General features: G+C 42.7%; 1 protein-coding gene across 7 annotated transcripts in view; it reads right to left on the bottom strand.

Annotated features, from left to right (window-relative positions):
- LOC119023356 (kazrin-like) overlaps nt 1-13,812 on the bottom strand; it is a 171,366-nt gene that overhangs the window by 80,056 nt on the left and 77,498 nt on the right. The window contains exon 1 of one of the 7 annotated variants that reach the window (XM_037105211.1): nt 428-567. The exons of the other annotated variants lie outside the window; for them this stretch is intronic. Coding sequence (XP_036961106.1) covers nt 428-521 — 94 coding nt within the window. The 5' untranslated portion in view covers nt 522-567. Of the gene's footprint in view, nt 1-427; nt 568-13,812 lie in introns of those variants that run through there. 7 annotated transcript variants of the gene reach the window in all.

The raw sequence follows: 13,812 nt of genomic DNA, 5'->3' as shown, positions 1-13,812 counted from the left end.
TGACTCACTTAACCGCGGTGCCACATCTGGAGAGCTGAAAATCGCACCACTTTAGACAAGTATAAAATTTAGACCATGTAGATTTTTTTCTCTTAGTTTATCTTATCTTCTACAGTGCCACTTGCATTATTTTAAATAAGACGGAACAAACTCAAGTGCTGCTAAACTCTCGAGAACGAAAAAGGGATGAAGATAGAATAAGACCTACAGTGGCACCTGTCCGTGATATGTCACTATACAAAGACATGGGGTTTTCCCAGGCATCCTATCAATGTATTCCTTCCCGGGCACAGTGAACTAGTTTGCCTTCACGATTTCCAGTCACATTGCAGTTTGCCCCAGGGGGAAAAAACAAAAACAAAAAACAAAAGAAAAAACACACTGGTAGCTGAGTATAGTATATCAGTGTGTCTGGTATAGCCATTACCTCCGCTGGTCCCCATTCTCCCAGGTTCAGGGCTGATGCATATCCAACGTGGCAGCCGGTCTCCAACACTGTGCCGGGATGAATAGTTCGTCATCCCCGCGTCCCTCTCTCCCACTCCACTCTGCTCTCTGCCTCTTGCCGGAGCTGTTTGCTCAGCTGTTCCCCTCTCTGACCGCATTTATCCCAGATGAGCGGCACAGCTTACCCCGTTAATCTGTGTGTGAGTGCGTCTGTGCGCCCGACTGTGTGTGTGTGTGTGTGTGTGTGTGTTTCTGTGTTTCTGTGTATCTCCATTCCAGGCATCCTCTCATTGGCCCCTCTGATGACCATCTGAAGACACGCCCTGATCAGCGGGACACACACACACACACACACACACACACACATACACACTGTCACACAGGAGACAAACGCAGCGCACACAGGACGGGCAGTGTGCTTCACGCGGAGGTCATTCGGAGCACATGTGAGGTTCATAAAAACATCTTGTGGAGATGTCACAGCACATAAATGTCTTATGTGGCCTCTGGTCAGTGAAGTCGAATCCACTCATACCCCCGATAAATTCAGCAGGACTACAATAAATATTCTTGAAACAGTGGGGAAAGCAGGGAATGTATATCTGTGTTGATGCTTGATGAAAGGGTCGACACCCACCTGAGATATGTGCAGTTTGAGTGCCATAATGCATTTGTCAACCTGTCCCTCCCCATAAGGCTTTATTTACACGGTGAGTGGAGAAGAAATAGTGCTGACTGACCACAGTGATAAACAGGGAAAACAAAACGGCTTGCTGTGTTTGTTTTTTTCTCTAATTCACACTTGAAACATTTCTAAATGTTAGAAGTTTGACAGTGCATAGACGGACATCACACACTGTGGAGCTCATATCAGAAACAAGAAAATCTTTTCAAATGGCATAGTCATTTAAATAACTATTTACTCGAGCTGAAATGTTTTCAGCCTCAGTGGAAACATATTCAGCTAAATTCATGCCCACAAGTCTGAATCTGTTTGCCTCAATTTGCATGTTTCCATAGACTTTGCATTCACACCGCTTCTAAATGTGTTCTCACAGTGAACAGCTGCATCCATTAGAGTTAGAAATCACTGCGCATCCATTAAGAAGAGTTCGGAAAAAAGTTTAGTTCAACCTAGAGCTGTAATGGTTAATCGTTTAATCGTCTAGCCGACTGATAGAAAGTGAATCGGCAATCATTTTGATAACTGATACAAAACATGTAAAATATTTGGAGGTGCAAGCAGCTTAAATGTGAGAATTTACTCTTGTTTGGACAAAAAGATACATTTAAAGAATCACTTTGCCCCCAGAATATTGTGATGAACATCTCTTTTTTCTATTTCAGAGACTAAATGATTAATCAATTAATAATAAAATCAATTTGGCAGATTAAACCATAACAGTAATCATTAGTTGCAGCCCTAGTCTAACTAAGTTGTGACATTTCTACAGGATGTGGAGAGAGGGAGCTCATTGTGTCACGGAGCCGGTATCTTATGGAGGACATTTGAATTTAGACTTTATCTTGAGTTTTCTTTAGATAAGGATCTGTTTGTAAAGCAGGCTAATTGATGTTGTTGTGCACAATTCTTTGCCTTTCACATTAAAGAATTACATTAAGAAAAATGCTTTTTGTACATATTTAGCCAAACAGAACTCAATGAATGCATAGCCTTCTGTCATATTGTCGTTTGTTTCCTATCAAACTGGTCGAGTCACATGTGTCAAACATTCACACCATTCAGAGCCCCTCGCACCCACATTGTACAATGTGTCAGAACTTTGTGTGCCTGGTACAAATACAGCACGTGCTTTCATACACAGCAAATAAGCAGTGTCTTCCAGTCCACAGACTGCATGGCTGGCTGCAGCTACCATGGCAGTGGCCAGACATGAGCAGCTGTTGTTGTGGTTGAACCAATCCCCAGCTACCTATTTATCTGCCAATGTGAGTGTGTGTGTGTGTGTGTGTGTGTGTGTGTGTGTGTGTGTGTGTGTGTGTGTATGTGTGTGTGCATGTGAGCGAGCGAGTGAGCGCGAGAGAGAGAGAGCATGCATGTACTGTTTCTGATATGAGACTTTTTTACATTTCACACACAATCAATCAACTCTTGCATACAACAGAATAACCGTTCAAACGTATCTTATCTACAGCTTATATATACAGAATGTGGAGTGTTTAACTGAAGGCCTACCATCTTAATAGGCCGACATATTCATGAAGCCTGCCAGTGTTTCAAAAATGCAGATGTCACGGCTATACAGGATGTGATCAGCACTTTTCTGCCTGCCGTCCAAACTTTTTCATCAAGCTCTAAAACTGTCCCAAAGACAAGGTGAAATCTCCACCACCCACCTCCTACGGACTCCCTGCAAAGTGAAACAAATAACCCCTCTCACCCCTCTCGGAGGAAGCACTTTGTATGCCTTGACTGAGATTTATGTCACGGACGACAGTAAAGAACAGTGGGCAGCTCGGAGCTTAAATGCTGGCTTTGTTTTTCCAGACTCGGGCTGTTTTGTGATCCATCATGTTTGCGAGGGAAGAGTTGCGACTGTGTTGCTTCTGCAGCTGCACAGCCTCCTCTTCCTGCTCAGTTGGCGGTGAGACAGGTGCTGCTGTGAGGTGACACGTTTCATTTGCAATTTTATACAACAATCTTTCATATAGAGAATAGACAGAAAACCAAAGCTTCCCGACGCTCCAGATCAAATTGCAAACTGATAATGAAACTAACAAAGAAAAATAAACAGACTGTATAAGAGAAGTGGATGTAGCCTCCATGTCTGAAAAGAAAAAGCCAATGTGTAAGTGCTTTCAAACTGCATTTTTTTAAACAGCCAGCAGGGGGCAACTCCACTGGTTACAAAAAGTAGTCTGACTGTATATAAGCCAATGAGTAAATCCCCCTAGTTTTCACTTGATTTATAACATAATTTAACAGTTTTCAAATTAGTTTTTGGTCTCAATCACTATTTTCAAGTCTTCTTCAACACATCATGATGTCTGTTTTGTAAACAGTCCCATTCACAAAAAAATAGACAATTTATATTTTTCTGAAGAGTAGCTCAAAATAATCAGTTTAGTTAGTTAAAAGTTAGTTACACAGAACAATATGTAACATAGGCATATACAAGCATTTTGTTTTTGCTTATGTAATACATAGACTGTTGACTTTGTTTGTACGGTCTATACTGCTTGTATTTATTCTATTATGTGTGATGACTGATTCAAATACTACTGCTACTACTACCATCGTATGATTGACAGGTTTCTATCATGGTGTTCCTCTCCAGTTCCACTCTCACATCAAAATATGGTCATTTCTAAAAAAAAAAACAAAACAAGATTGTGTCAGCCAAAGAGGTTGAAAAGACAGACAGCACACCAATGTGTGACATCCTAGTGGCTATGTCCACTTCCTAAATGTTGTCTATGGTCTTAGCAACAATATAACCCTCTTGAATAGCAGCCTCGAAGCTCATGGAACATCGAGCTATTATTCTTTATTTCTTACACACCAGCTTGTTGTCTCTGTGCTCGTACTGTTCACAGTGACAATAAAGTTGAATCTAATCTAATCTCATCTTAAAGGTCAAAGAATACAAATAAATAATAATCTCGTAGTTTTACGTATTACTGCCGTATGCAGTGCAGAATTTAAAGCTGTGCAAGAAAATTGATTTGTTTTTCTGTTCCATACAGATTTGACTCGATGATCATTTTTTCATTATTATGTGTCCGTATGTGTTTAAAATCACGTCCCCATAATGCCTATATACAGGACCGGTACACATAGTTTAAAATATATTTCTCCTATGTATAAATCCCATATTTTTCCATCTAATATCATATATTTAGTTCTGTAGAGAATCCAAGTTAATTGAAAACTTTTATATAGAAAGGGACAATGAACTTGCAAGGCGGTGATCAGATATCTCAATTACTGGCTCAAGTTAAAACATAAAGGTGTGTTTATACCACTACAGAGATGTGACAACAGATTTCAGCAAAAATAAAGAATACTTTGGGTCAAATCCTCTAAATATCTGTGACGTAGTTAAAACGCTGCTGCAGCATAACCAACATGGAGTGCTCAATAAAACAGTAGAATTTCTTCACAGGGATTGTTTTTTCTCTCTCACAGCAGCCCAACACCACACACTGGTGTTTTGTCTCAACATGTCTCTCGAGCTAACTCCGGACCATTGCTGCATGTAATAGTCTCTCCCAGCAGATAGACAATTCACAGTCGATCTCTTTCAAAATTGTGCCATACACTGTATACCACAATTATGTTGGTTTCTCGTATACTTTGCCATTACACAGTTCCAGCTCCCGAGTGTAACAATGGAATTCACATGTAAGTGTGGAGTCTCGGATGACTATGAAAAGGGAAGAAAAACGCTGTCAGAAATAAAAGCATTCATCATCTTAGCTCTCTCCGTGGTGAAAAAGAAAATAGAAAGAAGATCACCATGTACAACCAACTGAGATGCATTTGTGTGGGCTGTATGAGTGAGTCAGTGGGGGATGTTATTGTTTGATTCATCAAAAACAGTCCTTTTTGAATATCTTTTGGTATATATAAAAAAAATGAGTGTGACTGTTGTGAAAGTGATCTGGGAGGTGCGGGTTGTATCTTGCATTCTGACAGTCCTATTTTGTGTGTGAAAATTATAAATGCAATGACACTCTGTGTGCCACCGAGGGATCCTGGCGGGTTTGGAGAATATCAGAGAATAAAATGTCTTCGTCTGAAGATGGCACGAAAATCAGTTTATGGGAAAAGACGATGTGTCTCACTCAAGTTCCAGTATCTACAGCTGCTGTTTGTTAAGTTAAAATCCACTCATCAGTACAAGTAAATACTCCCATTCATCATTGTTGACAGTCGTTCAAAAAGTTTACAGTGGAGTAGCTGTTCGTTTTCATCATTGACACTGAGGCTTCCTGTCTGGTTTAGTATGCAGGGCACTGTGTGTTCTCGTGAAACCCTGCTGCTAATAATGCTACATTGAGATGCAATGGCCAGCTCTCAGTTTTAATGGTGACTGATGGGGGACGCAGATGCGTTATTGCTCGCCGTTCATCAAGTTAACTTTGCACATTAGGAAGTTGAATGAGTTTCGAGGAGATTCTATCAGTGTTAATTATACGATGAGCTGGTATTTTAAGCCGGGGGGGGGTTTGATTGCATTAACCCTTTGTCCTGACTGTCCATACCCAGCAGGACTCGGATGTTGTGTGGGAATCATATGGTCTAGAAAACAGTGTGGATCTGGCTTTTGTTATTACATTTTTGCCCACACACTACAGGCTAGTGTTTCCCAAGGGATTTCGTGAGACTATGGTGGGTGGACCTCGGATACTGTAGGAGGGGACTGCAGGCACACTGTAAGATTAAGTGCATTAATCTACTGCACTTTGAGGCACTTGACTGACTGAAGCAATGGCGCAAAAAGTTTGGATTTTGTTGATGCTATCATGAGAAGTGAAAAATGTTTTCGGTTCATTATAAGACTACAGTAGTGTAAATGAGACATTGGTGGGCCACCAGACTCTGGTGAGGAGCTAAACACACGTTGTGTTCATCAACGATGATGAACACAATGAATGATCACGTAAGAGGTACGGTGTGCTGTGACATAATGACCGAACAGAGCAAATTACAGCAAAGTACAAGTGATTTTACATTCCTTTTCTGTTTCTGTGCATGTTTTATGTATCCTTCAGTTTCTCTGTCTCCTTCCTCCTCTCTGTGCAGCTCTGCCTTCAATCTCCTCACCGAATGTTTGTCACTTTCTTTCTCAGCTTCTCTCTCAGCCTTCCATCTCCCCCTATTTCTCTTTTCCAATTTCCGGTCCCCTCGTCTCTCCTCTCCTCCCATAGTCGCGCTGCAGATTGCAGTAAACCCAGAAAATCCTCTTCATCACACAGTGCAAATACCATCTGTATTGGGTTTGCCCTCAGCCTCAATTAATGGCTAGATGTGTGCCCCGTAGCGTCTGGGACAGCATTGGACGCCGTGACATGTGAGCTGCACAATCTATACACAAACACGGCATCACAGGGGCAGAATGTCAAGCACCTGCATGACTGCACGTCTGAAGGTTCGCATATGCTGCTAAATGGTGTCATTAGACTGCCTGACAACAACGTGTGAATGTAGACGAGCACACAAGTCAAAAAATTGTTTATACTGGGACTTTGGGAGAAGGAGAGACATCAATATTACCATTTTGTCTGACCTTTACAGAACAAAAGTGCTGTGCGCTAATTGGTCCCTACAGATGGCATTACTTTTCAGAATTTGGCACATTAGAATTATTAGTCATAGACTTTATGGGCAAATGCAAATGAAGTTTGGTTTGTGGATATATTTCAAGGGTATGAATTCAAATGAAAGTGGTTTCACTGCGGAGGCTTATGGAGGTGACTGTTTACTCTTGGAGCAGCAGGTAACAGCAGCCCAGCAACTGCAACTTATTTGAAAAATTATTTAAAAAACATTTCCTTGTCTTGCTAATAAAAAAAAACAAAAACACAATCATGCTGCACTAATATTTTCTTTCAAATCGTGCTGGTGCAAATGAGTAGCATACTGTAATTCACTGCAACACATGGTTGCACGGGGAAATTGTGCAGGTTCAGAAGTGAAAAGGAATGCCGGTTTTGTTTATTTCTGTTTGGCTCCCTGGTTTAGTCTACGATGTGGTGGAAATATACTGGTTGCAACTAAGCTACAATGCCCACTGGGCTGTGATATTTCCGAGACAAAGCTTTGCACACAACGGCTCCAGATATGACCCAAAGTTTACACTGAGCTCACAGCGTAAGAGGGGCCGTCTCAACAACGAAATGTGACAAAACCACCCGTCTGTGCTGCGCTTTGTGTGTGGGCAGGTGCCTCTGCATATAATTAGCCAAGTAGTAATGACTTGTGACTCCGCGGCAGCAACTGTGGTAGCAAGAGAGTGACTCAGAGCTCAAAGGCATAAATAAACGACAGAGCAGCTTTGTTCCCTCATCTAGAATTAGGAACATTAATAATTAAATTGAACAATAAATGGAGGTGGCCCAGGGGTTGTGGCGGGAGTGGGGTTGGCGGAGAAGAGGGAAGAGCAGAAGGACAAAGAGGGCATTTAACAGCGCGGAAACATGGCAACACAGTGCGAAGAATTATGACTAGGAACCTTACAGCTACATCAAATAAAAGAACACACAAAAAAAGTCTGTGTTAAATATGCTGGGCTCAGGCCGCATGGAGCTATTCATCTGTGCCTGGGAAATTAAAAGGGGCTCAGAAAGTTGAATCCGGGATGGGGCGAAAAATGAAACACGTGGACGGCGAGTTAGAGGTTTTGTACTGGAAGAAAAAACAGTGAGTGAGTTGGGTGGTAAGTCACGGCGAGGGTGGTCTAGTGAGTCTAATGAAAAAGCTCCTGGATGAAAGAGATGACAGACAAACACGCTCCCACGACATCCTCAAACACTGCGGCGTGTCTCTGTGTTCGCAGATGCTGAAGCAGACCCGCAGAAGCGGTGACCTTGGCATTGTTTACTTTAACTGGGCCCCTGAAAGACACCGGGTGAACGCAATGCTGGCAACTTTACCTCAGTCTCCATGGAGACGGTGTACTTTTGACTGGGAACTTTCCAGGCTCATTACCCGATGAGGTAGTGGGTTCTACCTCGCTGCCTCGCTCTATTTGCTTCCATTCCACTCATGGACCCGCGGAAATACAAGAGAGAGACGAGCGTGGTGGCAGAGCGAGGGCTAAAAGGAAATATTGCCTGCATGAAACTGCAAGTCACAGAAGGACCGGAGGAAAAGGACAGCAAATGAGGGAAAAGAGAGAAATAAGAATGCAGCAGGAGGAGAAGAGGGGGAGAGAAAGGTTAACCAACAAGAAGGATGAAGAAGCGGAAGGACTAAAGGCGATGTTTCTTAAATGTCGCTCATCCGCAGAGCTCCAGAGCGGCCAGCGCACTGCTAATGGTCTGTTTGGAGAGAAGGGGGAGGACGGGCGGAGGGATGAACTGCTGAACTGGGGGGTCACGTTTTCGAGGAGCTGTAATTATCTGATTCAGACTCTGGATTCACAGCTCGCACCGAAAGGCTTAAAAACCTGCCTTTTAATAAATCATGACAGGAAACCGAATGTGCTTTTGTATTTTTGAGCATCTTAAAGAATCCCACATAAAACATCCGCTAATGACCTCGCTCACATCTTTCGGTCCTCTGGAGAGTCAAACGCCAGATATTGAAATGCACTCAAACTTTGCGAAGAATAACCTGCGCCTCTGCCGAGACGTGCGGCTTGTCAGATGAAGGGCTGAGGAGCGAGAGGCCTTGAAAAACACAAGAGAGATGATGAAGGCGAGAGGATGAACAGCCACTCGGCCCCTGACAGACCAACCGCATGAAGTGAGTCAGACTAATGGAGCGGAAAATAGAAGAATCATGAGCCTCTTATCTCTCCACTAATCACAGTCAGAACAGCCAAACTAAAGGGAGATAACGGCGAGAGGAAAGAGACGGAGTAAACGAAAAAGAGCGAGTCGAGCTGGAGGGCTTCTCTAATCTTCATCCTTCCCAATCACAACCAAGACCCCTTCTTAACCGTTATCAGCATTCCTAAATACTTTCCATCATTAGCAGGCTAGCTCGTTGGCTATTGCTATCATTCTCCTGGGCGCCTCTCTATCTGCAATCCAGTCAGACAGCACCATTTAGCGTGTCCAGCCTTACAGGGCCAACATTCCTTCCCTCCCCGTGCCCACCAGTACTCCTCCAGTTTGGTTTTGATCTATTTCTGGCCCTCCGCTGCCTCTCCTCTCATCAGTTCCTCTCATCTCTGCCTCGCTCGGCAGCCACTGCAGAATCCTAATGAGCTGAGAAAACTCGCAATTCTCCTTTCTGTGCCCTCGGCCATGCACTCCTATCTCACATCTACATGGATGCCGTCACTGAGCCTCCACATAGGTGGAACCGTGGATCACACCTACAGCGAAAGCACACAATCGAGCTATTTTGCATGATTGCGGGGCTGTGCGTCTTGTGGAGCTGTTAAGATCTGAACAGGGCCGGTGAACACTTACACCCAGGCATGGGCACGAGCTTTGATAGTGTGATCATGTGGCTGTGATAACTGCGTGTTGCTGGAGCGGAGGCAAACGCTTAGAAAGTGACTTTAATCCTCAAGCAACGCTCTGATCTGGGGCAGCAAGCCAGAGCCCTCGCCAGCCTAAAGACTCCGTGAAGCTTTGTGTGAAGAGTCTACAAGGTCGCGGTGTAATTACAATCAAAATGAAGCTTAAATTATCTGCATCTCAACAGAATAGGGCTGCAGTTTACATTACTGATTATTCTGCTGTGTCTTTTAATTTTAATCAGTTATCAAGTCTATAGAGCATCAAAAAGAAAAACACTTTTTTCCTTGAGCCCAATGTAACGTCTCCAAATTGCTGCTTTTGGCCAACCGACAACCCAAAACCCAAAGCCTCAAATTTAAGGAGCAGGAAACACAAACTTCTGAAAAAGGACTGAAAACGACTGATCGATAATCAAAGTTGTTGCCAACTGATTGTCTTTTAATCGTCCAACTTGTCGTGGCTTGGGTTTTCAGTCTGGTCATTTCCTGTTTTATTTTGTAGGTCATATCTTTGTATGTCACGTTTTAATTTACATTTCATTTCTTCATATTTCTCTCGTCTTTTTTCCCCTTTACCTGTGTTTCATCAGTTAATTAGTCTTTATTAGTGTATTTGGTCCAGTTATGTTCCTTCACTTGTTGTCAGTTCTTCTCTTCTGTTCCTGGTTTGTACTCAGATAAGTTTCAGTTTTGCTGCCTGTTTCTGTTCATTAACCCTTTTTTTTCTACCTGCCTGCCTTGGTGTTCTGCGTTTCGGTTCCCATTGCAACTCTGAAGAGGCTGGGACTTTTTATGCTGGTGTTAAAAATATAGTTTAATCAGTACTTCTCCTATATACATAAGAGAACTAGTTATACTGCACAAATTGTCAAACAATGGTCTCCAGTTAAGCCAGCAGAATGAAAGTGATCATAGGCATTACTAAACTCTAGTTGTTCAACCGTCCTTTACTGTAATAACATGACATGAGAGGAGCAGCATGACTAACAAACACTGCAGAACAACCACAAAGTTTCATGTCTCCTTCCTTGAGGAGAGGAAAATTTGACAGCGCGCCCGTGCTGTTTCCACTGAATGGTCACCGTCCAATTTCCTCTTTCATAGCCAGCGGCCCATTTCTTATAACCACTGCATACTTACCTGCCCTCTCCAGAATGTAGATGTCTCTCAACAGACCAGCAGGAGTGGGACATTGTACGTGAACTAAAAAACATTAACATATAAGGGTAACTAAGTATTACATAAGATTTGTTCGTCTAATGTAGGGCAATCGGGTTATTATGGATTGATCTTTAAGATGTCCACAATCAACTCTCTGTGCTGCTCTGTGGTATAGACGCATTTTGTTCGATATCAAAACAGCCCTGCGGTTTGATACCCAGGCTAAAGTGACACACAACTGAATTAATGATCCATAAAAACTTGCAAGTGATAAATGTGGTTGACACTTGATTATTAGGGAGTATTTTTAGGCGTAAACAGACCACCTAAGTTTTTAATGTACACTCAAGACTGTGAAACTAGGACATTTTCTGAAGAGCATAAATACGTACTTTTGAAATTGTCTGAGCGATCTTTAAATAACTTTTTGATGCAAATTTGTTCTTCATAAACCCTCAACCATATTGACAGTGACACCGTGTGCAGCAGATGTACAGAATAGCAAGAACTCAAAGAGGCTGACAATCAATGAATCAATGATACACTTTGGCACCATGGTGAGGAGCATAAGCCTGCGAGTAGTTCTCTGAAACCCCGAGCAGCAGAGCAATATCTGAGCGCTAAGCCTGATGTAAGTCAATTTTGTGGAGGGAGACAGACTGCGCGAAGGCTGGCACGTCACTCCTGACAAAGATCGATTGTCTATGAGGCGATAGCCTTTATTCCTCCTCGCAAGCTGTGCTCACCCGCCACACAGGGCTGCCTAACCATCTATCCACTCAAGTTGAGATATGCAAAGAGAGAACGTCGATCGCATTACAAGCTGCAGATTTATAGGACATTATAAGGTTGAGGGTTTTGGCAATCCATCAGTGAATTTTTGGAGCATCCAAATAAAGTTTGTGTGAATGGACTGATTATGGATTACCGAACGAAAGCCGAAATGTTGTTTGGTGATGTGAAGGATTTAAAATCTAATATAAGCAGCTTACTGCTTCGGATCCAGATGCACACAGACATCAATCTCGGGGATATTCTTACAATAACAAGACGTAATGACAGTGATCCAAACATAGATACGGGAACATACCCTCAGCATGATATTCTACTCACTCAAAAGCTTCTCTTTATTATAATAACAGTGATGGTTTTCACTGTGATCCCTCAAGGCTTTAGGACGTCTGTACAGCAGCTAGCAAACTCACAAACTGACTGAACACTTGTCCTTGCATTAATATGGACACTTAATCTTGTATTGAGGAAATTGTTGCACTGATCTCTATGGCTTAAGTTTCATTGCACCTGTGATCAAATCCCCTTTGCTTCAATTTAGCTACAGTACAGACTCCAAAAAGTAGAGATGGCAAATAAGCATTTTTTGTCAAGCTATTTTTTAAATGGTTAAAGTTGTCCTGTGGAGGTGACTTTAATCAAATGAAAGCAAAAGTTATTTTTTACAAGCATTGCTCACCAACACACTGAAGCTGTTTTTAGTATTTAAAATCCAGAATGACATCCATCTGTTTACCTGTTGGCAGTCTGTTGATCAGTGGAATACTTGGCGCTTGACCCAAAAGCTTTGAGGCTTTTACCGTTGCGGGGGTTAGCAGCCCTTTAATAGGTATTTGAACCCTTTGAGTTGAAAGTGAAAGGAGACGTTGCATTTAATTAGTCTCAGTACTGGCACAAATAAAAACCAGACATGTGAACATCACACCTTTACACAGAACAATAAAACAGGCCTCACAAGGGAGGTTTTCTGCTCTGCTTGCAAAACTGTGGTCCTGCAAGCACAGGGCTGTGACAAGCGGCAGCTCAACCCTCGTATGCACTCACGACGGCTCGCTCGTCTGGACAGTGGCTGACATCTCCCCTTGTTTCCTTGTATACAGGTAAATAAGTGACTGCCTGTGTTGTCTCCCTACTGGCCAGAGCTACGAACATTAGAGGCTAATTCTCTGACACGCCAGAGCAACAAGCCGACTAACTTACTGCTATGAATACGTCACCTCTTTTCAGCTTAACCTGTTGAGATAAAAAGAAACAGTGGGTCATTCTACCACCAGCAGAAGTTGCACATGATAAGATAAGTTTTGGGGACTTTTCTGTGAGCATTAGTTCCCGACCGAAACTACCTAGATTCCACATTAGACATAGAATTGGGTCAGCAGGAGTACAAAAGCCCAGTAAGTTATAGCAGAATAAAGTTGTTTTTTCTATATCCATCACATTATCCATGAATCTGTTCGGCGCTGGCATCAACTTCCTCTCAAGGTAATGGCCTTGTAGGATCTGACAGTGAAAAGCTGTAGCAATGTGTTTTATGGCCTGAACCAGAAATCAATTCTGTCTACACAGCCAGTGACATCAATTAATGGCCAGGGAGCATACCAACACATGGATCACTCACTGCACAAAGCAAATAACCCAGCAAGGCTCTCTGGATGTGTGTATGGGTGTACGTACATGCATGTGAGCATCCATTTGCGCAAAAATGTGCCTTGCCAAAGTGCCTCAAGCCACCAGGTGTTAATCTTAAAAGTTAAGCAACTGGCAAGTCCCAGTAAGACATGATAACTCATCGTGCTGTCATCTTTTTCTTTGCTCAATCTATCACGTGGAACTCCAAGAATAACACCTCCTGTTTTGCTAAATATTTTTTGTTTCAAGTGATATCACATGGGTTTTTCATTGGCTGGATGGATTGTACAGCAATTCTCCACAATCTTTGATAAGCAGAAGTGCTCCTCTGGGGCTGGCTGAATCTAAGATTCCTCCTGATATTCCCAAAAAAGATGCCAAAACCTCCTTGATGGCAAAATCCATTTCAAACAAGAGGCTGGTAGAGAGGAAAATGTCTCCAGCAAATTGCGTCTCTTCAACCTACCAACTGTCAAACCAAACACCTCTCTTGCCAGGTGGGGAGGAACTGACACAGAGGGAAACAAAAACCTCCCTCTCCCTGTCAACTTCCTTTTGAACTCTGGCTGAACTCTCCTTGTTTGGATGGGCAGGATACGAGACAAATCCTCTTCGCTCGAGA

Source organism: Acanthopagrus latus, chromosome 7 (genome assembly GCF_904848185.1).
Source record: "Acanthopagrus latus isolate v.2019 chromosome 7, fAcaLat1.1, whole genome shotgun sequence".
Taxonomy (NCBI): domain Eukaryota; kingdom Metazoa; phylum Chordata; class Actinopteri; order Spariformes; family Sparidae; genus Acanthopagrus; species Acanthopagrus latus.
The sequence above is the reverse complement of the archived record's forward strand: the minus strand, read 5'-3'. Positions and strand labels throughout refer to the sequence as shown.